Source organism: Antechinus flavipes, chromosome 5 (assembly GCF_016432865.1).
Source record: "Antechinus flavipes isolate AdamAnt ecotype Samford, QLD, Australia chromosome 5, AdamAnt_v2, whole genome shotgun sequence".
In the NCBI taxonomy this organism is placed as follows: Eukaryota; Metazoa; Chordata; class Mammalia; order Dasyuromorphia; family Dasyuridae; genus Antechinus; species Antechinus flavipes.
In genome coordinates this window covers 57,103,897-57,129,789 of record NC_067402.1, presented here as the reverse complement: position 1 = coordinate 57,129,789, position 25,893 = coordinate 57,103,897, and the positions used below count along the sequence as shown (strand labels likewise).

At 33.5% G+C, this 25,893-nt stretch overlaps 1 protein-coding gene across 3 annotated transcripts in view; it reads left to right on the top strand.

Moving 5' to 3' along the window:
- The window catches only part of NEBL (nebulette), a 458,082-nt gene that overhangs the window by 287,724 nt on the left and 144,465 nt on the right, over positions 1 to 25,893 (top strand). The window contains exons 4-6 of one of the 3 annotated variants that reach the window (XM_051961695.1): positions 2,345 to 2,502; positions 25,385 to 25,482; positions 25,603 to 25,674. The exons of the other annotated variants lie outside the window; for them this stretch is intronic. Of the exons in view, the coding sequence (XP_051817655.1) occupies positions 25,396 to 25,482; positions 25,603 to 25,674 (159 nt within the window). The 5' untranslated portion in view covers positions 2,345 to 2,502; positions 25,385 to 25,395. The remainder of the gene's footprint in view (positions 1 to 2,344; positions 2,503 to 25,384; positions 25,483 to 25,602; positions 25,675 to 25,893) is intronic. 3 annotated transcript variants of the gene reach the window in all.

Genomic DNA, 25,893 nt, shown 5'->3' with positions numbered 1-25,893 from the left:
AAGGCACTACTACTGTTGGCCAAGGTCATGATGCTGCTCTATATGGTTGGGTCCCCATGACCTCTCTTTCCCACTCTCTTTCTTAAAACTTCTCTCCTACTTTGAGGGTCTCAGTGGCTTAGTCCAGGCTTGCCAGAAGTCTATTACATTCATAGGATGCTTTTAACAAGGAGATAAGGAATTCAAAAGTACTGTTATAGATACTTGGAGTCAGTTAGATGATAGTGTTGGGCATGGAATCAGAAAGATCTAAGTTCAAATTTGACCTTGGACACTCACTAGTTATGAGACCCTGGGCAAGTCACAACCTTGCTTGCCTCTGTTTCCTCATCTGTAAAATGAGCTGGGAAGGAAATGGCAAATCAGACTAGTATCTTTATCAAGAAAACCCACATACGATCAAGGAGGATAGAGCGTGATTGAAATGACTGAACCAAATTTGAGAGATACTTAAATAATTACAAAAAAAAAATAAAAAGCAATTACTGCCCTCAGGACATTTATATTCCACTTGAAAGTTTGAAAAAGTTGAGTTATTACAACAGCAGTATTTGGTGGGTCATGTAGTCATTTTACTGATGCAGGAAATCTGAGCATCAAAAAAGTGAAAAAAACCTTCCCTATTTTCTGCCTGGCTAGTAAATGACAAGTTTGGATCTTGAACCTGGTTCAGTGACCTTTCTTCTATAGCATACTTCCTCAGGAGACCTGTGTTCAAATTCTAACCTTACCACTACTATTTCTGTGACCCTTGGTAAATAACTTTGACTTGTCTCAGTTTTAAGTTTTTTTAATCTGTAAGAGGAAAGGATTGAATTTGACTCCCTTTAAAGTCCTTTTCATCTTTAATACCTTTGAACAAGAGCTAGGGAAGTAGGTACTATTGGACAGATGAAGAAATTGAGATATAAAGAGATGAAATGTTTTGTCTGAGGTCAGACAACTTAGCCAGTGGCACAGCTGGGACTTAGTTCCAGAGCTTCTGATTCCCAGCCTGTGCTCACTTCATTGGATTGTGTGACCCCAAAGATATTCTCAAACCATAGATTGAGAGTTGGAAAAGGCTTTTGAGGCCATTTAGTCCAACTCCTTACTTTAAGGAAACTGAGGAACAGAAGAATATGATTTTCCCAAAGACACAGGTAGTTATCAAAAGTAGGATTCCAAATTCAGACCTTTTCTGTCCTGTGTAGCATCTCTTGTGTTCTTCTATACCTAAAAGGCATCTGAAAGAATAGAAAGGTTATGTTGAATTTGGCACCAGAGAGTTTGGCTTCACATCTCATTTGTGTGATGTTGGGCAAGTCACTTAACTTTTAAAAATGTGGTTCTTTCATTTATCAAAAGAGGGGATCTGACTATCTGACTTCTAGATCTAAAAGTCACTAACATTAGATGCTCATACAACTTCAAATTCTGTGTTTGAAAATACTGTCAAGGAAATATTTAATAGGGTCTTATTGTTACTTTTGATGTCATGGATGTTGTAATATGAATGCTTCTGTATCACAGATCTGGACCAGGAAACAGAACAAAATAAAATAAAACCAAATATTTTTCATAAGCCATTTACATATCTATCCATCTAGGCTCTTACAGTCTTTTTTCTTTTACTTGCTAGTTAAATATATATATATATATATATATTTAATCTGAAAAGGAATCTGTTAAAACACTACAGGTTTTAGTTAATGTTTGGAAAGAGCAGGTTGATTTTAGCCTTTCTTCCACCCTCCTTCCCTTTCTTTCTTTTCTTTCTTTCCAATTGTGGTTAGAAGACTTTTCCAGGATCACATAGCTAGAAGATTTTAAGTGTCTGAGGCCAAATTTGAACTCAGGTCCTCCTGACTCCAGAGCCAGTGACTGAGTTCACCATTTAGCCATCCATTTTTATTGTTTTTAAAAGGGATTCTGATTATAACTTTTAAAGTAACTAAGTAAAAGTATTATTTCTATTTAATAATCTTTATTCTGTATTGTTTGTGAGCAAGAACTGAAAATTAGTCTGCTTTCATATACAAATAGCCCTTGAGGTCATGATTAAAGATAAAAATTCAAATAGATATTTGAGTTATTTCTGTGGTCATTCAGGAAAGAATAAATTTTGCTTGGAATCACATGTATGAAACATATTAAATTCTTAATAAATGCTTTTTGATTGGATGCAAAAATGTTTTTTAGGATGCTGGAATCATTGGAATAAATGATGGTTATTTTTTACTTTTTATGTGTTGAATGATAAAGGATCTTCATCTCACCAATTCTTATACATATTTTTCAATATGATATTTAAAAAAATTTTCAAGATACTATTCTTACAGATTTTTTTTGTTCAATATCCTAGGATGCTGGAATCCTAAATATAGAAGACCTGATATCATAGAAACATAGTTTCAGAACTTTCGAAGAACCTTAGAGTTTATGTGGATTAGTACCTTCAGTTTATCAGATGGGGAAATAGATCACAGCATCTCAGATCTCACCGGGCAAGGGAACTCAGAGGTAATCTAATAAATTCCCTTATCTTGAAATAGATTTTTCTAAGTTTGAAAGATTGAACTAGCTATTATTATTCTTGTTTTTCAAGCCAGTTTGAATCAGCAGAAAACAATCTCAATAATAGACTACTTTTGCCAATTCATTACTGCAAAATACATGCAACAGTATAAACTATGTGCAAAGTATTTCCCTCTACATATTTAATTGAGCTTGCTTCCATTGTTGTGTCAATAACTTTTGGACAGTATGAAATGGAAATCTTGGGATGTATCAAACACATTATTTAAAACAAAGCTCATTTTTCTTTTCTCCAAACTAACCTCTCTTCTGAACATTCTACTAACCTCCTTTCCTTTAAGCTCCTCACTTTGGATATAAAATTGACTCTTTAATCTCTCTTGCCCATATCAATTTTAAAATCTTGCAGTTTTTATATTAACGATGGCATTTATATGAATCCCCTCCTCATTTCTCCCTTTTGGCTCTGGGGTAAGATGTAAATGCTGACTGGTTAATTGACCCTCTATAATGAGTAAGGATGATTTAAAGAGTCCATTTATAGTATGCTGCAAAAGTGTTTTAGAAAATATGTAAAAACAGGTATCAGTCTTAAATAGGCTATACCTTTCTCTTGTAAACTTGAGTATACATGTAGGAAATCTTTTAATTTATAATCAGAAAGCAAAAAAAGAATCCTTTCAGGTTCTAGTTAATGGATGTTGTCACTTTAAGGATGGAAACAAATGATATAATAGTACTTTGACAAGTGGAAATGCTACTTAGATAATACATTTCAGTAATCTGATGTACTGATAATAGAGATATTTTTTCACCAAAATTGCTAATGAACTCTTAAATGAATGCCAAAATTTGGAGCACTCTCTTTGTTTTAGTTGTGACATCATAGGAATTTCAGTAGATAAATGAAAAGGACATTACCCATAATGGTGGTTTTCTACAGAGATGGAAGAAATTTCAAAATGTTAATGAAATTATAGAAGAGATTAATACTAAACTGCATTTATGTTGTATCTATAAAATGGGAATAAAAATAGTATTCTTAAAGCTCTTTGAAAACTTTAAAGCACTATATTATTGTTAGCTATTTTTGTGATGCTCTTCTCATGTGGTTGTTTTGAGAAAAGTACTTAATGAACTTTTAAAGTCATTTATAAAATTTGACATCTACTATTTCTCTCTTTGCTCTATCCCTCCACCAACATTAGGTTTGCCTCTATATACTCAATAGGAATTCATAATGATTTATGAGATATAATTATTTAAACAATATATTATGATTTATAGTTTCACTTTCCTTTCCACTCTCTTTACCCTCCCCCCCCAATGTTTACTGTCTATGTGACCCCAAGTCACTTGGGTCTCTTTATCTATGTATAAAGTGAAGGAAATGGAATAGATGATCTTAGAAGTCCCTTTCACTTCTAGATCTAAGATACTATGATGGTATCAAACACTCAGAAAACTTTAGTAATTCCCTAGTGCCTTTAGGATAAAATTGACTTTCTGTAGTTCAGCATTTAAAATCTTTCAAAATCCAACTACATTCCCAACTTTATTTCTTCTCTCATATATGAGTGATTAGATTCACTCTATAAGATGTCTGTTTTTTTTTTCTCTCCAAATGTGGGATATGCATTCCTACCTCTGGGTCTTGTTCAGTGTTTTCTTCTTTTATAAAATCTCTCTTTCTTCTTCATTTAAGGCCCAATTCAAGATGCATTTCCATGAAGCTTTCCATAACTATCTCAGGAGAAAGAAAGGATGTTGTTCCTTTTTTTGAACCCTTTCACTAAATATTATGATATTTATATTTGAATAATTATTTCACCTTTGTCATGTAGTAGTACTTTTCATTTTGTTTAATTTTATAAATGTGTCTGTATCACTCATCTAAGATGCTATGTCTTATGTCCCTTTGAATCAGTGCTTAGCATTTTCTATATTTGCAATTGGAACCCAGTACAAATTGCTGACAATAATAAGGAAATATTTCTCATGAAATAAATGCCTCTTTTTTAAAGGAAAGATAATTTAAGAGATGTTTACCTCAGAAAGACTTATTCAAAGAGAGCATATTTTTTTTCTTCCTCAACAGAATGAGACTCCATTTTGATAAGTGAGGGTTAGGAGAGGATTTTTCTTTCTTATAGAAGATGACATTTCTTAAAGATTTTTTAATGATAATTTTGAGGTAGATGTTTCTGTATAATTTAAAACTAATAAAATCTGTGCTTTCACAAATAAATTTATATAAAGACTTCCAATCTCAATAGATCCTTGATGCCATCAATGTGGATATTCCTTCCAATTGTGCCTCTCATCCTATGGTTAAATCTTCCACTGCACCCAGATGGTTCTGGAGCAGAACGTGAGGCTGGTGACTTTGAACAGCCCTCCCTCACTTAAATCCAACTCACATGTCATGACATCACCTTCCAGATGCCTTGGTCTTTTTTGAGAACAAAGGGTGACCAACCCATTCTGTGCCATATTTTTCTCTGTCATTTCATGAATTTTCCACCTATGGATCTTTAGATCTAACCTATTGTGCTGGATTTTTGACATTCTGACATTTTGACATTCAACAATATACTTTCAATAGATGATTGCAGTAGAAAAAGCCATGGACCTGGCTTCTTAGCCTATATTAGCTTATTGTGTGGGTACCTGTGCAGAATTCTGGTTGCTATTAGCTTTTGTTCTCATTACATTTTTGGCTCATCTCCTTCTTAGATCACATATGTAGTAAATGACATCTTTCATGAACTCTTTGTTCTGCAGCCATCAAGGGTGACAAGCTCTTGGCTACTTATTCTCATCACAAATCTCTGCTCTGCCTTTGGTCACTTAGCATGGAGGGAAAAGAGCTGAATTTGGAGGTGGGTTCAAACATTAAGTTTCTCTATGATTCTCTTCCAGTCTCTTAATTTTTTCATCTGTATAGAGAGGGTGTTGGGCTGCATGGTTTCTAAAGTCTCTTCCAGCTCATATATTTTGCAATTCATATAAACCAGTAGCTAAAAAATTCATCAGAGTGGAGAGAGCAATAAAAAGCCATAACTCCAGGCCTATTTGTACATTCTTCCTTTTGAACAGGGCTAAAGGAAAGTATTCATTGAAGATAAGTATTTCCTTCCCCATTTTTGGATGAAATGACTTTCTTTTTTTATGTGGAATCTGACTCCCAAGAATATTTTTTATTTTATTTTGTTATTTTTTTGTGACAGATTGAGTGCTACAATAAGTATTCGCCTTTTAGAGCTTTGGAAAATGTTGTTGCTTGAAAAGCAAGCTTGAACTCCCCATGAGATGATGGCAGAGATAAATGCTTAAAAGCTTTTCAAAGAGTGTACTCTTGGCTCTATTAGAATTTAATTTCCCACTGCTTGTGTTTATATCCATTTTGAAATACATAGCTATGAATATACCAAACATGTGTACTTAGCTGTTTCATGTGTCTATGGGACAGAGACTTATTTTCATTTGCTCATACAATCCACATGTAACCTCCATACACCAAATTCCCATCAATTTAAATAATTTTGTTACTTTAAAAAAATTAATTTGGAAATTGTCCTCTAGTCTGTTATACTCTTATTTTTCCTAACAGCTAAAGTATATATTGTAAAAGTGTGGTATACTGGAAAGAGTACTATTAATTGGGGGCAGAGGATAAGCTGGGTTTAAATCCCTGCTCTACTATTTACTGTTATTGTTTGACCTTTTATAAGCTCCTTAATCTCTCTGGGCCTCAGTTCCCTCATCTGCAAAGAGAGAAATCAACAAGCATTTATTAAGTATCTCCTATGTTCCAGGCACTGTGCTATGGACTGGGGATATCAATCAAGAAAAAAAAATAAAATTCTTGTAGTCAAGAATGCTACAGTCTAGTGGGGGATGTGACACAAAGAGAAAGAAAAAAGGATTATCTATCATGTACCCTATGTATGTTTATATTTATTTAATTTTATTATATTATATTATATTTATAGTCTCAGAAGGAGGATGCTAGCATGTAGGGGTTTTGGTAGATGGTGGGATTTTTGTTATGACTTACTTGAAGGAAGTCAGGGAAATTAGGTGGGGCTGGGTTACATAATCTCTGAGGTCCTTTCTAGCAATAAATCTGTGATCCTGCTTAGCTGTGTGGCCATGGGGATTAGATTCTTCTTGTGAAACATATGTGAATGATTACTTCATAATCAGTACATAGATTTTCTTAAACATGAAACTCAGAAGTAAATTGTGAAATACTAGCTATGTGACCTCTGTTTACCTCAGTTTCCTCAGCTCTAAAATGAAGTTATTCATAGCAACCTGCTAGGATTGTGGGGCTTCAAATGCTATAATTTTTGTAAAATGCTTAGCACAGTGGTTGGCATATAGTAGGTGCTTTATCAATATTTGTTTCCTTCTTTTCCTTTAAACTTAATTAGATAGTTGAGTCTTTTTTCTGGATATAGCCATTTCTAAGTAGTATTTGAAATAGGTCCTGAAATGTGCCCTCTACAATAATTTTCTCTTCATCAGAATCTATGTGGATTGACTTTCATTCATTCAGCAATAAAAGTTTTGAACTATGTATTATGTTGGTTAAGGGAAAGAGATGGCCGGGCTTGTGTTCATAAGAGAAAAGGACATCACAAGCTTTCCTTACAGAATATGTAGTCCAATTGGCTTTCACTCAACATTTTTTTTTTTAATGAAGCAAGCAGAAAGCACTTAATTACAATGCATCACTGAAATAGGGGGTGGGGAATCATGGAGTATTGAGGCTTCAAGGAGACAGAAGAGTAGATGAGAAGCTTCAGTGACCAAATCTTTGATTGGGGTAGGAGACATTGGGATTGATCCGGAATAGAGAGAAACCAGACTCAGAAATGCAGAAATATATGTATATTTTTAATGTCCTCAAGACTCAAGTTGAAAATTATGAAACAGGAATTCCTTGGACTTGTGCATAGAAAGCATACAATAGGAAGCATTTCAGAGACATGGGAAGCCTTGAGAGGAGCTTCAGGGTTCATTTTTCATATAAATTATCATCTTGTTGTTTTTGCTTATACTTTCAATAGATGATTGCAGTAGAAAAAGCCATGGACCTGGCTTTTTAACCTATATTAGTTTATTGTGTGATCTTGGGTAGAGTTACTTTTTCTCTCCTACTAGAAACCTTCTCTAAGTCCTCTTAATTCCATTGCCTTCCATCTGTTAATTGCTTTCTATTTATCCTGCATATATCTAGTGTCATACATATTTATGTGTTTGTTTTCTCTTCTGTTAGATTATAGACTTCTGGAGGTCATGCACTATCTTTTGCCTCTTTATTTTATTATTATTATTATTATTTTTATTAAATCTTTTTATTTACAAAACATATGCATGGATAATTTTTCCAACATTGACCCTTGCAAAACCTTTTGTTCCAAATTTTCCTCTCCTTTCCCCTACCCCCTCCCCTGGTTGATAGGTAGTCTAATATATGTTAAATCCAATACATGTAACATATTTATACAGTTATCTTGTTGCACAAGAAAAATCAGATCAAGAAGGAAGAAAAAGAAAAACTGAGAAAGAAAATACAATGCAAGCAAATAACAACAGAGAGAGTGAGAATGCTATGTTATGATACACACTCAGTTCCCTCAGCCCTCTCTCTGGGTGTGGATGGCTCTCTTCATCACTGCACAATTGGAACTGGTTTAAATCATCTCAGTGTTGAAGAGAGCCACATCTTCAGAATTAATCATCGAATAGTCTTCTTGTTGCCTTGTATAATGATCTCCTGGTTCTGTTCATTTCACTCAGTATCAGTTTATGTAGATCTCTGCAGGCCTTTCTGAAATCCTCCTGCTGGTCGTTTCTTACCAAACAATAATATTCCACAACATTCATATACCCTCATTTTTTCAGCCATTCTCTAATTGATGGGCATCCACTCAGTTTCCAGTTTCTTGCCACTACAAAGAGTTTTGCCTTTTTATATCTTTAGCACTTAGTACAGTACTTAACAAATATTAGATGCCTCTTAAAGTTGATTTATTGATTGAACTATACCTTTAATTTTATTTGTAAAATGGGGATAATGCTTCTGTTATCTCCCTATCCCACAAGGACCAAACAAGGTTACATATTCCTAGAATTGTGAAATATTGTAGAAATATACTCAGTATCTTCCTTTTCAAATAGATGGGAAAGCTAGGGATTCAGTGTTAAATTTTAGTCTGTGATGATAATAGACCTTGGATATGTCATTCATGTATATATAATACATATATTAGTGTATATATGTATAATAGTAGTATATTTGTAATTATATATTATAATTATAATATTAGTGTATATGTATACTTATATTAAATACTATGACAGAAACATGTCTTGCCTGTCCTATTGTTTTGCAGGTAGCTTAATCAAGTTTCTTTTACATTCATTTTTAAGAGAAAGAAAAAATAATTTTCTATGTGTCTTCTCATCTAGGTGTGGGCAGGTAGTGTGGTAGATAGAGTGCTGTAGTCAGGAAGTTCTAAGTTCAAATTGGCTCAGACCATGGGAACTATATGACCTTGGGCTAGTCATTTAAACTCTTATCTCCTTCAGTTCCCTCATCTGTAAAATGGGGATAGTAATAGCACCCATCTCACAGGATTATTATGGGGGATTAAATGAGATGATATTGTAGCCATTTGAAATAATGTTTATTTTCCTGATTGGAATACAGCCTAGGTTTGGCACAAGGGATAATACAACCTAAAAAGTCTTAGTATAGAACTCTGGGATTGTGGATTAAAATTTGGAAGAGACCCTGGAAGATACCTATAGGTGTAGGGAGTAGAGCACTAAGAACTGGAGAATTAGGAAAATTTTTTTGGAGAAGGAGGCATTTCATCTAGAATGGAGCTAGGGCTTCTAAATAGTAGATTTCTATAAGATACATTCCTCCCCATAATTATGTAAATGGAAGTATTACATTCTCCACCCCCAAATTCTGGATTCATATTCATTTGGTTTCTTATACAGAAGAAGTTCCTGATTTTAGGATAGCTTCAGCATCCTTGTGGTTTCTAAGTAATAAATGAGAATACAAGGACTCAGCTCTCTTAATGAATTAGATTCACTGGCTGATTGTTTAGTTTTCACATTTCGTTTTTAAAGAAAGTTAAAGCTTTGTATCTATATTTAAAAGAGCAATGTCATTAAAGTCCCATGCCATTTTCATTTTTAGTGCCCTGGCTCAAGTTTCATAGGTCTTTCAAAAGAAAGACTGATCCAGTACATCATTTATAGATGCAGAAAAAAGCATTTATAGATGCTTGTCATGGCTCTGAATTTCCATTCTTTCACCATTGATAAATGTCAAAAAATGCATGAGTAATCTTGGATCTTTGAAGACTGAATGAGGTGCACGCTAAGTTCCATTTTCTCCCTCTTCCTCTCCCTCTCTATTTCCCTCTGACTCTTCTCCACTCTTATCTCTCCCTCCCCTTCCCCACTCTTTCTCTTTGTAGATCCATAGAAATTTGAATAATGAGATGATTATTTGAATCAAAAGAGATCTGAATTGAGAGTTAAGATCTGGGTTCTAGGCTAAGTCCAGCCATTGGATAGCAGTGTAAAGGTATTTAGTCCCTACAAGCTTTAGTATCTTCATTTATGAAATGAGGGGGTTGGACTAGAATAATCCTTATGATTCTTTTCAATTTTCAAATCCTATGACCAAATGATCTGTAAGATCTCCTCCTAACTTATGATTCTGTTTTGTTCTAAATGACTAAGCCTGCCTCAATCATCTATCTCATTTAGGTTGCTATCTCTCCCTTTGCTTTTCTATCCATCTTTATACCTGTTTCTCTATTTCCAGGATTGGGAAGTGAGTTATGGAGAAAAATTCTCAAGTATTCATTAGTGGTCCCAATTTTTTGCCTTTCCTTTTCTTGTGTAGATACAGCTTCTATCTATGATAATGACTCACTGAAAACATACAGATCAAGAAATTGACAGCTTAATCATCCCCTTATCACTTAAATCCCAACACATTTTGACATGACAGACTCATGTAATTATCTTCACCAAGATGATTTATACTTCTTCCAAGTGCTTAGTTGAACTTGTTGGATGAACTGTCTGCCTTCACTTGAGTTCTATAGCAAGCACTCCATATCATATTCATTTGGCAATGGTATTTTTGGCCAGCTGGGAAATAGGGATTTTCTTTTTTTTTTCCAATAATATACATGCTTATGATAAAGAAGTTTTATTTTCAGTTTATTCTGGAATTTAACCATATGGGGACCCACTTTTAAAAACAAGAATGATGTATGAAAATGAAAACAAAATCCCTGTTATAGTACAATTTATTCTTACATGGATTCAGATACATGCTACCTCAAATCATGTCTCCCAAACATAACTACTATGCATTATAAAATGTTTGCTTATGGTGTACTATTGAAGACCATCATCATTTTAGGACTAACATATTTATTATAAGCAAATTTTTTGCATCAGGTTTTCACAGAGAACTAACATCATCCTTGGACAATGAGATATGGTGCTCATCATTGTACACTATATTAGCCAATTTGATTTTCATAACACTCTTGTGAAGATAAGCAATAGAAATATTATCATCTCTGCTTATAGATGAGGATATTGAGACTTAGGGAAATAGTCAAGTTTGTTACAGAGGTAACAAATGGACCTTAAGTCTACTTCTTTCTCACTATTCAGAAGCTGCCCCTTATACAAGTGTTAATAAAAGAATTCCACTGGACATTGGTGCATATATATGTATATATATATATATATAATATACACACACACACACTCACACACACACACAAATATATATGTCATGTGATCCTACAGAAGTGTTTGGCTCTGATATTAAGTATGATGAAAATTCTGTTTAGATATGTAAATAAGAGAAGATGAGAAGATTGCTAATCAAAGTATCACTTATTGCTATACTTAGAAAAAGTAAAGAGATCATCAAAATCTTGAAATATTCTGGTCAAAGAAGAAGAATCTTATGCAGTTTTTTCATTTGGAAAGATTTCAGCAATCTTGTCACTGGAGATAAGCTTTTTCTATTGCATAGAATATGTCCTTTTTCAAGTATTTCTGTTTTGAGTTTGTGCTGTATTTAATTGGCAATCAGTGAGGCTTTTATATAAATGCATTAAGGATCATTAAGGAGATGGGAAGCTGTTTTAATAAATTTACTCCCCATTCTCCCACATCAACACATTTGAATAACTTGTTTAAGCTGAGATCAAGCATCTGAGATATTTTTTTTAAGCTAAGACCTGACGGCTTTTAATGACTTATGTGCTATAAGTGACATAAGGGATTATCAAAGGAAATCAAATAAGCATGGAGTTTAGAAGGACTTAACCAAATGCTTCTTTGAATATGTGTGGAAAGAACTCATTTCCACATAGTACTTCAAGGTTTCTAAAATGCTTTATATACACATTAATTCCTTTGAATTTCATGACACTACAGAGATTGGAGTGGGGATAGGGGATGTCAAGTGAAGGGGGTCTATACGGTGTTCTATAGTATTTTCAGTGTACAGTTATCTCTTCTACATCATGGAGGTTAGAGGCACAGCACCCCTGCAAGGTGGAAAAATCTGGGAAATTTTTTGATTCTCCTTTCATATTGATTTTTTTCTATTTCTTTTATGGAATGTTTACAGTTCCTATTTTAAAACTTGTGTTGATATTATACACTACTATACATATATTTATGCATTTCTGAGTTTCTAAATGTTTTCTGTTTGCTGGTCTTTGTGTGTCATTGTGGCAAAAAAATGTCCATTTAATTTCTTATGCTGACCTGCAAAATATCAAAATAGTGACAGAGACAATAATTCTATGGAAAGATTAATTTTAATTACACTGTAGATTTATGTTATCAAAAAATTTCAATTAATTAATTAAAGTTTTGATATCTCATATAGAGACATGGTCTTGAAGTCAGGAAATTCTAGATTCAAAGACCTCCCCATTGGTACACTCATTCACTCTCTTATTATCCTATACTGAAGTATCAAAATGATCACAGAACTCTCAGGTTTGTGGAACCAGATTAAAACTGGTTTGGCAAATATTTAACAAACTAAATACAACACAATACAATACAAAATAATGTTATTTTGAGTTTTTTTTAGATCAATGTGCTATCAGCAGGGAGTGGTTTCTATTTGAATGACCCCACTAGTCTAAAAGATTCTCTGACTATAAATTATAGCAGAACTGCTGATCTCTTAGCAGAAGGTGTTTTTTTCCTTTTTGAGGAATTTCTGACACTGATGAAATTACAGATTTTAATTAAAAAAACAAAAACAAAATTTGCTCAAACCTGTGAAATAGATAATATATGTTTAATGATGTCATTTAAAGTGTTAGGGATATTGAGTAGGAATTTAATTAATTAGGAAGTAAAGGACTAGACATAGGGGACTTACTTAAGAATTATAATATGATAAAATTAGAAGTTTAACATATTGAAATATGAATATGAACAATACCATTCTGATCCATCATATTTGACACAAAGAAATTTTTATGAAAGCTCACATATCCTGTCTTATGATTTTTGCTTAACTAGTAGAATACAGTGTAAATATAGATACAAAAGTAAACTGTGTATATGGAAGTTTGATTTTATAAAAATGTTAAATTATAGTATTTGTTTTATCAAAGGAGTCTATCCTTACAAGAGATTCCATCAGAGAATATTTTCAAATAGGAAATCTAAATTATACTTCCCAAAGGCAGTGATTTTTGTCTTTATGTGCCCTGGGCCTAGCACTTTGCCTTGCAGATAGTAGTCACTTAAACATTTATTTATTTGAACTGAAATGAGTTCCTAACTCTCTATGTGATTTGATTTACAAAAATATGACTTATGTGAACTCTTTTAGCAATACATTTATTGTTTTGAGTGAGGTACATGTGAACATTTTTCAGACTGAGTATTAAAGAATAAATTTTATTATGCTATTGCTGTCGTTATGGAAACATGGAGACAGCATATAACATTTCCTTTACAAAAGAGAGTTCTTATTAGGCTTACATTTCTTAGACTTAACTATTCCTTGGTCTTATATTCTGTCAATCCATTTCTTTCAGCGCTCTGGACCAAATAGGGAACGACTTCCAAATTTCTTTTCTAACTTACCACCATCAAGGCCATTATAAGTTGATGAAGTTCATAGAGTATTGGGTAGAACACCCGCTATTGGAATGGACCTATTTTTGATTGTTACAGTGTTAATCTTTCATGTATTGAAAGCCATTAATGGAGCTTCCTTTACAGCCTTGTGTAAGCAGCTTTCAAATGGAGCAGATTCTTTGGATGCCAAGGCTGTCTGTAGAGAAAAGGCAGGCTGTATTTAGACCCAATGAACTTCACGCCTTGTATCATTCTTCATTCCATTCCATTTGTATCATTTTATTATGCATTATCTACTATGCATGTGGGTGTGAATTCAAGCTTTCACAACAATGCTAATGGAGACTTTATTAGTACAGGATACATTCAACAGTCAGAAATGTTGCTTCTGTATTCCCTGTTTTGGTTTTTTGCTTTTTTTTGGTAAAGATTGGAATAATTTCCAGTACTTGTAAGTAAAACATGGAATAGTATCAGAAAGTAATTCTAAAAACCTTATATAGTTGACTTTAAAAGAATGCACATTCATTTTTCACAGGTTGATCTGAATTTCATGTAATATCTTCATATATTTAACATTAGGTGTATATATTTAATTTTTATCACTAATAACAAAGATATCATCAGCAAATTTATTAAGAAAATCAAGGAAAGATCTTTAAAATACATTTTTGAGAGTTTAAGTAAGGACCCAGATTTTCTTGGGTCTAAGTCTACACCATTGGTGTTAAACAGAATAGAAATGAAGCCACTAAACCATATACATGATCCTTCTGAGTGCGTATCATCAAAGAAAAATTCACTATCCTTGTTTTATCATATTTGTGTTTATTTTGTTAAATTTACATTTTATTTTGATTCTGGCTCTACTTAAGAGCATTACCTATGACTTGTGACTCATGTTAACACCTGTGCCCTATATTGTAGTGCTATATTGTTTTTCTTTCTTTTCTCTTCATGCTTATCAAGTATTTAAGTCTTTATTTCTTTGCAATACTGTTCTAGGTGATATACAGATTAATATTATGAATTTCAAAATATCCAGAGGCAAGAGCTGAGGTTATATTCCATAATCTTAGAGAAGGATTTCCACAGCAATCACAATATTATATGCAATATCAAGAGCATTCCAGAAAGATGCCTGGGGAGGCAAATCTGTATTTTATATGTAAAGTAAATCGTTGACAGACAAGGAAATTCCTTTCTCAGAGAAAACATGATGAGAGAAAAAAATGAAATAAATTTTGAAATATACTAGAAAGCAATCAAATGTTAAAATTAATACAGATCAAAATTAATTTAAACCATATTCTTGTCCTCCTTACACATATTACTTGCACTTACAAATTATAGTTTTAATTTTAACTTTAGATTACAAGATTTAGTGAAAGAATCAAAATACAAATTAGAATCATACATTAGCAAAAGCTGGAAGAGGTCAGCATTATTGTCTAATTTAGTCACTTTACCTCATTTACTTTACCAATCAGGAAATTGAATCCCAAATAATTTGTTATCAAAAGTCACAGAATTTATAAGATTACAGAAGTGGAATGGAAGCTCCCATCTTTCTTAAGCAAAAACCTGAAAAATTTTGCATAGAAGTTAGATGGAAACAATTTTTAATAATAAATAAAATAGACAAGAAAAAAGCAAGTTATGAGTAGAAGGAGGTCAGTTCTATAATGAAAAAAAAATCTTCTTTTATGTCATTGTTGTTTTGAGAATATTGTCACAAGTGCTGACATGAAGACAATAATGCTTTTCTTATTGCAATTTAATTTTGATATTTTTCTTCTACCTGGGTTGCAGGAGAGAGTCATTTTTCTTTCATGAAAATGACAGGAATAAAATTCAGGAATAAATTGATTAAAGAGCACTTATGAACATAAACTGTGGTATTTCCTTACTTTTGCACAGTAGAGACATGATAGTAAAAGTGAACCCTAGGGAGTCTATTAACAATTTAGCATTTACAGTTCACGTGGGAGTGTTAATTTCATTTACCAAAGAGGAGAGAAATGATGTTCATTACAATTATAAACTTGTAACTGTAAGAATATAGAGGTGTGAAGTTTATTATATTATCAACATTTTAAAATATAAAATGTAAATATGATAGAAGAGTAATTAGAGGCTTGTATTTTACATAGAACTTCTGCAAAGTTTCTACCCTTAAAGTTAAATGTGGGAATAGGTTTTTCACAAAGTATAGTTTATACAAATAAGGTACAAGATGGTTATAAACTGATTTATAGGTATTATTTCATTCAATCCCTTCACTATCCCATTATAATAGATGGCACAGTTATTATTCACATTTTAACAGATGAGGAAGTTGATACCCAATGAGGTTAAGTGATATGTCCAATATCTCATGAATAATAAATGGCAGAGCCAAAGACTCAACCTCAGGTTTTCTGATAATGTCCCCAGAGGTCTTTTTTCTATGTTGTGATGTTTCTGGTTTTTGTCATTACTTCAACTGACCACTGGTGGAAAGGGGTGAGGGCAGGGAGCTAGACAGGGAGATTACAGGGAATAGAGCAGGGAAAGACCACAGTCCCCAAAGCCCAAAGGCATTTCTTAAGGAAATTGAATTCAAAGACCTGGGTGCTTTTTTCCAATAAGTTATTTGCATGCTACCCTTCTTCTCTTCCCCTCCCCCCACCCAATTTTAAGCTTCCACTCTCTCTATGAATTACTAATTATTCCAAGGTCTGGTTGTTAATGTAATCTCCTATGGGCCAGAGAGTATTTCACCTATCCATCATCTGATTTTATTAGAGTCATCATTTCTTTCCTTCTTTTGTATCAGAAGCACATTCCAACCCCTCACCCACCTTCTTTATCTGTTAGAATCCTTTTGTTCTTTGAAGGTTGATTTTTGGTAACTTCTCCTCAGTAAAACTTTTTGTGACACTTTCATTTCCCCGCCTTTCCCTCAGTTGTTTAACTTCTCTCTTTAAATATATTAGAAGTATTTTTTCTGGTTCTCTTTTTTGTGGCTATTGTACCTGATATTGTTTCATATTTATTTGAGTACATATTGTATCCTTCCTCTATAGTAGTATATGTTCTTTCAGGGAAGTAAATGCACCTGGCACAGTGTCTTGCATATGGTGTGTGCTTGATGGATGTTTGTTCAATGATTAGTTAAAAAAAACTTTTTTATAAAGGGTTTAACATATTCAAAGTATTTTTATATATGTTATCCTATTTGGTACCCTTGGCAAGTAATGCTGTAACTTTTCTTATTGTACAGATGAAGCAACTGAGTCTCAAACAAGTTTAAGTGACTTGCCTGAGAGTAAACATTTAAATATTGGAGGTGAAATTGTAGCTGAAAGGTCTTGATTCCATGTTTGATGTTCACACCATTCATACTCCCTGAGATATAAGAAAATATTCCAATATTCATCCAGTTTTGTAATAATGACTACTCTGATATAATGATGAATCTTTTTTTTAAAAAACAGTTTTTAAGCATTTTTATTTAAAGTTTTGAATCCCAAATTTTATCCCTCCTCCAATCCCTTCCCTAAAATGGTAAGCAATCAAATATATGCTATACATATGCAATCATGTAAAACACTTCCATATTTTGTACAAGAAGACTTCAGTAAAAGAAAAAAAATGAAAGAAAGTGATTAATAACATGCTTCAGTCTGTATTCAATCAAAATCAGTTCTTTCTCTGAAGGTGGATAGAATGCTTCATTATGAGTCCTTTGGAGTTATCTTGGATCATTGTATTGATGAGAATAACTAAGCAATTCCCATTTCTTCACTGAACAATGTTGCTGTTACTATGTACAATGTTCTTCTGGTTCTGTTCATTTCACTATGCATCAGTTCATGTAAGACTTTCCAGCTATTTCTTATAGAATGATAATCACGAGGGCTCTTCTTAAATGCATTCTATTACTCCTCTAGGCATTTTTGTTTTTATTGTTTCATCATCATTTTTTGTTATAATTTTTACATTTTGTTACACAAATTTTAACTCTGTGTATCGATCCTGGAAAATTCATGAAGTTACCCCTTCCAATTTCAGACTATTGTTTGACTGTTTCATAAATTTCATAAATGATCTAAATAAAGGGAAATAGGAAAGGGTTAAAGAATTGCCAGGATTGATCAAGCCTGCTCTTTTTCTGACTCTTGAGATGGTGTTGACAGCCAAATGATGAGTTTCTTCAATAAATCCACTCTCATAGTCAAGTCTTTCCAGATGTGAGAAGTAATTAAGACTCCGCATTTATTGAGGCTTTGTGTACTTTCTGAAAAGAAATTGGCAGCTGTGGCGAATTAGCTACATATATAGCATATATGTTCGTTGCATATAATGCACGTGCATATGTATTACACATAAAACATGTGCTATGTATAAAACAAAAACATATATGATCTATAAAACACACACACATAAAATACAACAAACTGAAAACCAAAAGCTGCTTTCTGTAATAATTACATATCACCAATGAAGGAACCAGATTTTGTCCATTTTATTTTGTATCTTTTCAAAGGAATGTTTAAAGGAAGGGATAATAATATTAAAAATACTAAATGTGTATATTTAAAATTTTATGATTCTACTTCTCAAAGGTACTTTTGATGATAAATATATTTTTCCCTTTCATTCCTTCTTTTAGTTATTCCCTTCATTTTAACCACTCATTTTGGGGCTTCCAATGAGGAGTAAGTTAAGATTGATGAAATGATTTGGTATCAGTTTTAATGTTATTAATGTGTAACCAACATTGCAAATAGCAAATTAATAAACCAGAATTGTCTATTCTAATTAAGAATAATAATGTGCCAGTGTATGCACATAACAATGACCTCTTTATTTCTCTTCATTCATTGAAATTAATGGGTAAAAAGCAGTACTCAAAGGACTTGTGGAAAAATGTTTATCCACCTTTACACAGAGAACTGATAGATTCTGAATGCAGATTGAAGTATGATTCTAAAAAATACATACCCTTGGTTTTCCTGCGCCAAATAGAATGCACTATAAAAATTCTGTTTGTAACCTTGTATAAAATCTTATTTTTATTGTGTATTTTTTTCTTTTAGAACTTAAGTAATCATAGTAATAAAGATAATAACATTTATATAGCACTTTAAAATTTGCAAACATTATATATATTTGATCTTTGCAACTATTTTATTAATTAGGTGTTATTATCGTTTTACAAATGAGGAAAGTAAACTTGAGAGGTAAAATGATTTACTCACAGTCAGTAAATATCTGAGAGAGAATTCAACCTTAGCATTTCTTGACTACAAGTTCAATGTTCCAACTACTATGTCAAGAATCTGGCTATTGATGACAAGATATTATCCCCTAGATTTATGATGTACACACACACACACACACACACACACCCACCCCCACCCCCACACACACACTTGCATTGTGTCCCAAAAGTTTTAGCAAAGTATAAGCTTTTATAATCTTGTTAAAAAAATAGAGAAAACCATTTACATTATATTTTAGTAATAAAGGTAGTATTAGATATTAATTGGAGGTAGCTACAAGATATAGAAGAGAGAGAAGTTAACTTGGGGACAAGAAAACCTGAGTTAAAATATGACCCTGTGTGACTGGATAAATCACTTAACCTTTCTCAGCTTCAGTTTTCTCATCTATAAAATGAGGATCATAATGGTATTTTCCTCCCAGGGCTGTTGTATCAAACAATATAACATATCTAAGGTGTTTGGAAAACCTTAAGTCAATATATCAATGTTAGCTATCATTAGCAATGCTTTACGTAAATCCTTAAGAACTGTGTAAAAACTAATTATACCTGTTATTGTTCAAGCTGCCTTCACTGTGGTCAGCTTGGTTTCTTGCTATCAAAGTGATGATAACAGACCCAAGAAGACACAGATTTGATGAATACAGCTTTCAAAAGTAAATTAGACAGCTATTAACTAGGGTTCTTTTTTCAAAAGAAGACATTTTGAACTATGAGTTTTACATTTCTCTTCCTGAGAAACCATTTGAAAGAATGGTTGCCTAGCAAAGTCCTCTTCCAGACAAAAGTCCGAATATAGACGAATATGGAAGGTGAAAGTAAAATAAGCGGCTGTTATGCCGTTCCAAATAATGATCCTTTTGGAGAAGGAGGAGGAAGAGAAACAGACAGGCAGAGACAGAGACAGAGAAAAGAAAGGGAGGGGAGAGACATATATAGCATATAGAGGAGAAAAAGGAAAAAGAAGAGAGGGGGATGAGGGCAGAAAGACAGAAAAGGAGAAGGAGGAGAGAGACCGAAGAAAAAAGAGAGAGGAGACGAAGAGGAAATAACAAGAGAAAAGAGAAACAGAGAAATAGCAGAGACAGAAAGAGAGGGGAGAGGGAGGGAGAACAGGGAGAAAGGAAGTAGAGAAAGGGGAAAAGGAGAGAGGGAGAGGGGAATGGAGAGACAAAGGGAGACAGAGAGGGATGAAACAGGAGCAACAGAGGGAGATGAGATTTGAGAAAAATCAAGAGAGAAAGAGAAGGGGGAAAGAGAAAGGATTGAGATGAGTGGGAGAGACACACAAGGGAGACAGAGACAGATAGACAGAGAGAGAGAGAGAGAGAGAGAGAGAGAGAAAAGAAAGAAGGGGGAAGGGGAAGAGATAGAATTCTTTTTAGATGACACACTGAGTGCCTAACAAAGTTCCAAAGCCCCAGATGGTGCTCCAAAAATGAGTTGATGATGATGATGGTGGTGGTAAACAACTGGCTTAATTTGCATCTGCTTGCCATGTTTGAAGCTAGCAATTTAGAGACAGTATTTTTCGAAAAAAAAAAATGCTGCTATTTAAATCTTTCAAATTGTATTAACCTATTTTATCCATACAAATTTTACCAAAATCAGAACTTGGTCCCTAGCTCCTTCCTTGTTTATCATGTTGTTGTTGGTAATAGTGGGGGAGAGAATAGAACATATATTACTTGTATACTATTTTATATGTATATTTGTATGTACAAGTATATATGCAAACATAGATATCACAACATATTTTATTCCATATTTAGCTAAATATTTATGTATTGCAAAACATATATGTTTGTGGAAGGTGGGGAAAAAAGATACTGAGTAGTAAATATTGTTCAAAAATCAGGAGATGCTTGTCCCATGTAACCCTAATAGCATTGGAAACAGACAAGCAATCCGTGACTCATTACTGCAGTCCAGCTGTGTTTCTTTGGGCAGGTGATTTGAATTACCCATGTGACTGGGCAGTTGCTATGGAAATACAAATGCTTATATAAACAGCAAACCTAAAAAAGATTAGAGGCTTGCTTATCATTGATGTTTAAATGTTTCTTATTTAAAGGTAAAGATAATTGGAAACTTCTCTTGCCTTGTGGGGAAGAGGGTGGGTAGAAGACATTTTATTACATCTCCCCTTCTTCATTATCTGTGTCTATTTGTACAGTTACTAGTAAGTCTATTATTGGGAAATTAATGTTCTATATTGGGATGGTGCTTTAATTGTTTTTTTTTTAATCTTTCTATTTATTAGCTCTTAAAAATCATGACATAAATATTGTCACTTTATAAAATGGAGAAAATGAGTATGATCTGCTTTAGGACAGGTCAAATAGTACAAAAATAATTTGCCCAAATTGACCTGGGAGAACTGGATACTGAGGTCTTTTCCAGTAGACTGCTGTATTTAAGTCCTTAGCAGTACCTTTATTTCTACAGGGATAAAATTACCAAAATAAAATTTTGAATAAGATATCCCACAGCATAGATGAAAATCCACAATAAGTAAAATAGAATTGGAAAAAAAATCTAGCAAAGTTATTTCCCTCTTGGGAATGTCAAGTTAGAGAACATGTATCACATTATATTATTGAACTCTTTAAAAAAATGGAGGAGAAAACAAGTATGAGAAGAAATTCTGAAATAGGATCACTATCCATGGAGAATACTCTCTTCTTATTTCCTGAATTAGACCTTTGGAGTATTGATAAGAGAGCTATGCTGTGACAAACCACATCATGGTGGTTTTCTCCTCCCCTTTTAAAGGGAAATTGATCAGAATTGTGTAAGCATTTTATAGAATAGAGAGAAGTAGCAATCTTAAATCACAAGCAACGGTAGCTCTAAGTTGTCAAATTCCATATAAATAGGTCAATTGAGTAAGGTTTTATTTGTGAACTAGTGACAGTGGATTTCTCCAAGATAATCTCTTAGCTTTGAAGAACCTGTGAAATTAGATTTTGACATGAGACAATCTGACTTTGTATATAAACTGTGATACTTTGTTTAGGTAATCTGAGTTCTAATCATAATTCTGCCACTGTATCAGTCATGTTACCTGTTCTCTCCCCTTCTCCCTATCCCACCCCCCCCCATACCCCCGCAATTCCCCTCTGAATGAAAATGTTAAACTAGATAACCTCAGAGGTGCTGGCTATATCTTAGATTGTTTCTGAGCATATCCAGAAAAGAAAGAAATCCTTTTTGTTTCTAAGTTATTCAGGCCATGATTCTTCATTTTTATGGGTTTTTTTAGAAGCACGATTCATGGGCTCCTGTTTCAATTAATTCATTATGTTAAAGATTAGAAATAGCAAAAAAACTGTCCTTCTTGAATGCAGAAGGAAATGATGTACTATGTATAATGGGATTTCTCCTCACTATATTGGATCCAAATGATATAGGATCATAAAATGCTGAACTTTCCAAATTATATCTCTCAGAATTTTGGAGATACTCTCTGCTTAAACTCTTAGTCATTTGAAAGAGAAGATTTCTTTTTTCTTTCTTCCCTCTTTCTACCACTAGTACTGATCTATAGCAAGAAGGGTAGGATTGTAGCGTGGAAGAACATTGGCCTCAGATTTGAAAGACAAGGGTGTGGAGCATGGTTCTTTAATTAATTGTACAAGTTTAACAACTCCCAATGTCTCTGAGTCTCAGATTCCACATCAATAAAATAGAATTAATCATACCTTTCTTTAATTCAGGAAATTTTATTGTAATAACTGACATTCAGAACTTTTAAAGTTTTCAAATTGCTTTCTTATTGAAAGAATGGAATTTTTATATATACCACATTTAATGAGGTCATTAGATCAAATGATGTCATCAAATGAAGTGTTTTATAAACTTTGAAAAGCTACCTAAAGACAAACTATTGAATGGTAAACCAGTCAGGATTTTGAAGAGAATTGGTGAAGACTCACTTTTGGTGAATGATTCCTTCAACCTCTCTGATTCTCATTTTATTTGTCTGTATGTCTGGGATAGCAATACCTGTTGTTGCCTACTCCACAGACTTGTTGAAAGGCTCAAATTAAAGAAAGTATGTGAAAGCCCTTTGTATAAGATTTTAGAAATGAAAGATATTTCTGTGAGAGAAAGTAGAACTAGAAACTAGGTCTTAAGCCTTCAAGTTTAGTGCTCTCTTTTCCAATATTGTACATAGCATTATCTTGATGGTAAGATGAGGGATCATTTTGTGAAACAGAATCATTTTCTGATTCTGCATCTGGCAAAGATACATAATCCTCTGTGACTATTAAACTTTAACTTTTATTCTTTGGAATTTTCCAGTTTTCAAGTACGGGGCACAAGAATCATAGTTGGAGACTTTAGAGATTATTTAACTTTTCTCCTTCATCTTACAGATGAAGAAACTGAGGCTTATTGAAATAATGATACTTACAAAATCAAACAAATAGCAGAGATGGGGTTTGTATCCAAGTCCCTTAAATTCAAAGTTTTTTTCTTCTTTGGACATGAGCTGTTGGCACAGTTTTCTCATTTCACCTCTCCAACCTTTTGCCTGGTTTATTCCAATCACATTTACTGATCTTTCCATCTGCATTCTCTCATTTCATCCCAATTTGTCTTCTGTTTTATCTTCCTCATACTCAGTTCTAATTATTTTACTTTCATATTTGAAATCTTGGAATGTCTTCTCCTCTTCCCAAATAAAGTCCCACCTGACATTTAAAGAATTTTGGGTTGTGTTTCCATTATGCCTTTTCAAGTCTTACCTGACTCTCTCTCTCCGTAGGCTAGCCTTTTCCTCAAACTGGATCATTTGATGTCTCTTGTGTACATTTCATAGTTTCCTATTGCTGTGATTTTTGTCATCCTGTTTGTATTTTATCACTATAATGTCCTCTCTCTCATCTCACCTATTGAGATAATCCTGTGCATCAAAGAACGAAATCTTATGCCCCTAGGGATCAAGGGAACAGATCTAATGCTGAGGTTTCTGTTGCAATAGAATGATTTTTAAAACTGTATATCACTTTGTTTATGCCATTCAAAAATATTTACCAGTATTTACCAATATAATAGTACAACCAAGTATCAACCACTCACTTTACCTTTGATATTTTATTACTCTTCTTTTTTTTTTTGTCTTAGCCTTTTCCTCTACTTTCTACATTCTTTTCTTTTTGTGTTTTCCTTCAATTTCTTTCCCTATTCCCTTTCCTCCTATAATAAACTGAGATCTCGTCTCAAAATGCAATATAATATAGTTATAGAATTGTGGAATTTTTCTTTAATTCAGTAAATTTTATTGTAATAACTGACATTCAGAACTTTTAAAGTTTTCAAATTGTTTTCTTATTGAAAGAATGAGGTATTTGGAATTTTTATATATACCACATTTAATCTCTCTCTCTCTCTGTTTCTCTTTGTTCTCTGTCTCTCTCTCTCTCTCCCCCATTCTATCTCCCTTCTTCCCCTTCCCTCCCTCCCTCTCTTCCTTCCCTTCCTTCTCTCTTTCCTTCCCCTCCCTTTCCTCCCTCCCTTTCTTTTTCCCCTCCCTCCCTTCTTCCCTTCCGTACTTTCTTCCCTCCCTCCCTCCTCCCTCCCTCTCTTCCTTCCTTCCTTCCTTCCTTCCTTCCTTCCTTCTTCCTTCCTTCCTTCCTTCCTTCCTTCCTTCCTTCCTTCCTTCCTTCCTTCCTTCCTTCCTTCCTTCCTTCCTTCCTTCCTTCCTTCCTTCCTTCCTTCTTTCCTTTCTTCCTTCCTAGTGGGCCTTTTGAAGAAAATAATTTCTAGATTGTGGCTATTAACTAACATTTTCAAGGACATATTTGTCCCTTTTAAATTGAATTCAGTAAAAGAAGTAAAAATTTTTCAAACTCTTCCCCCACGCATTCCCTTTTCAGTCCCCATCAAAGTAGAAGTATGCCTGACATTTAAGGGAAAGCCTTAGTTAGATAAGGTTGGAGAAGCTTCAAGATAACGGGCTTTAGACTTGCCATATCTTAAGTGTTATAACTGGGCAGTTTTCTCCTAATCTTTTAAGTCCCTCTGACCCTTTCAACCTGTTAGTTTTATGAATGATCTCTTTGTCTCCAAGGATTGAATTAGAGAGCTATAACCTAATCTGTTCTTTGGAATTTCTTAACTAATTAAAAAAAAGTTGACTATAAAAGATCAGACAATTGAATTTTATCAGTTAAAAATTATTACTGCTCCTGAGGATTGTAGCTGGCAAATTGTCCATGATGCCTTTCTGTTCCCTCATGCTCAATTGAGATAAAGGATGTCAAGTGTAAGCTAAATAAGGAAGAGGCCTTGGAAAGGTTAAACTCAGTGCAGGATAGCAGTGACTAAGATCTCCAGGAAGCTTCCATATGTAAAAACAGTTACACTGGTAGATTTTAAAATTTTAAAGGAATTTTTCAGAAACAACAAATATGAAAGTTCCCATCTTTGAGGATTGCAAAGATGAAAGCGAAGGAGACAAATCTGGGGAAGAAGATGCAGAAGATGAAGAAGCAAAGGTAGGGACCACTTATTTGTTTCCCAAAGTGCTTCACTGAGGAACTGTTTTGCATTTTATAAGTTGAGTGATTTTGGATTTATTTTTCCCTTCTCTTTTTAACTTTTTTTTTTTTAAACAGGTATTCCTTAAACCTGTCATTGAAGACCGAAACATGGAATTGGCTAGAAAATGTACCGAGTTAATCAGTGATGTGAGTAAATGAAGTACTTCATTGAATTTTTATAATGTGTATGGTATTATGTCATCATAAAATTTCAGAGTTTGCAATGACCTGATGGCTTTTGAGACCTTTTAGTTAGCTTTGCCATTTTTACAGATGAGGAAAACTAATGCTGAAAGAGGGACAGTGACTTGCTTGAAGTTATGATGTCACTAATTAATGACAGAATTAAGACTGAGAATGTTCATT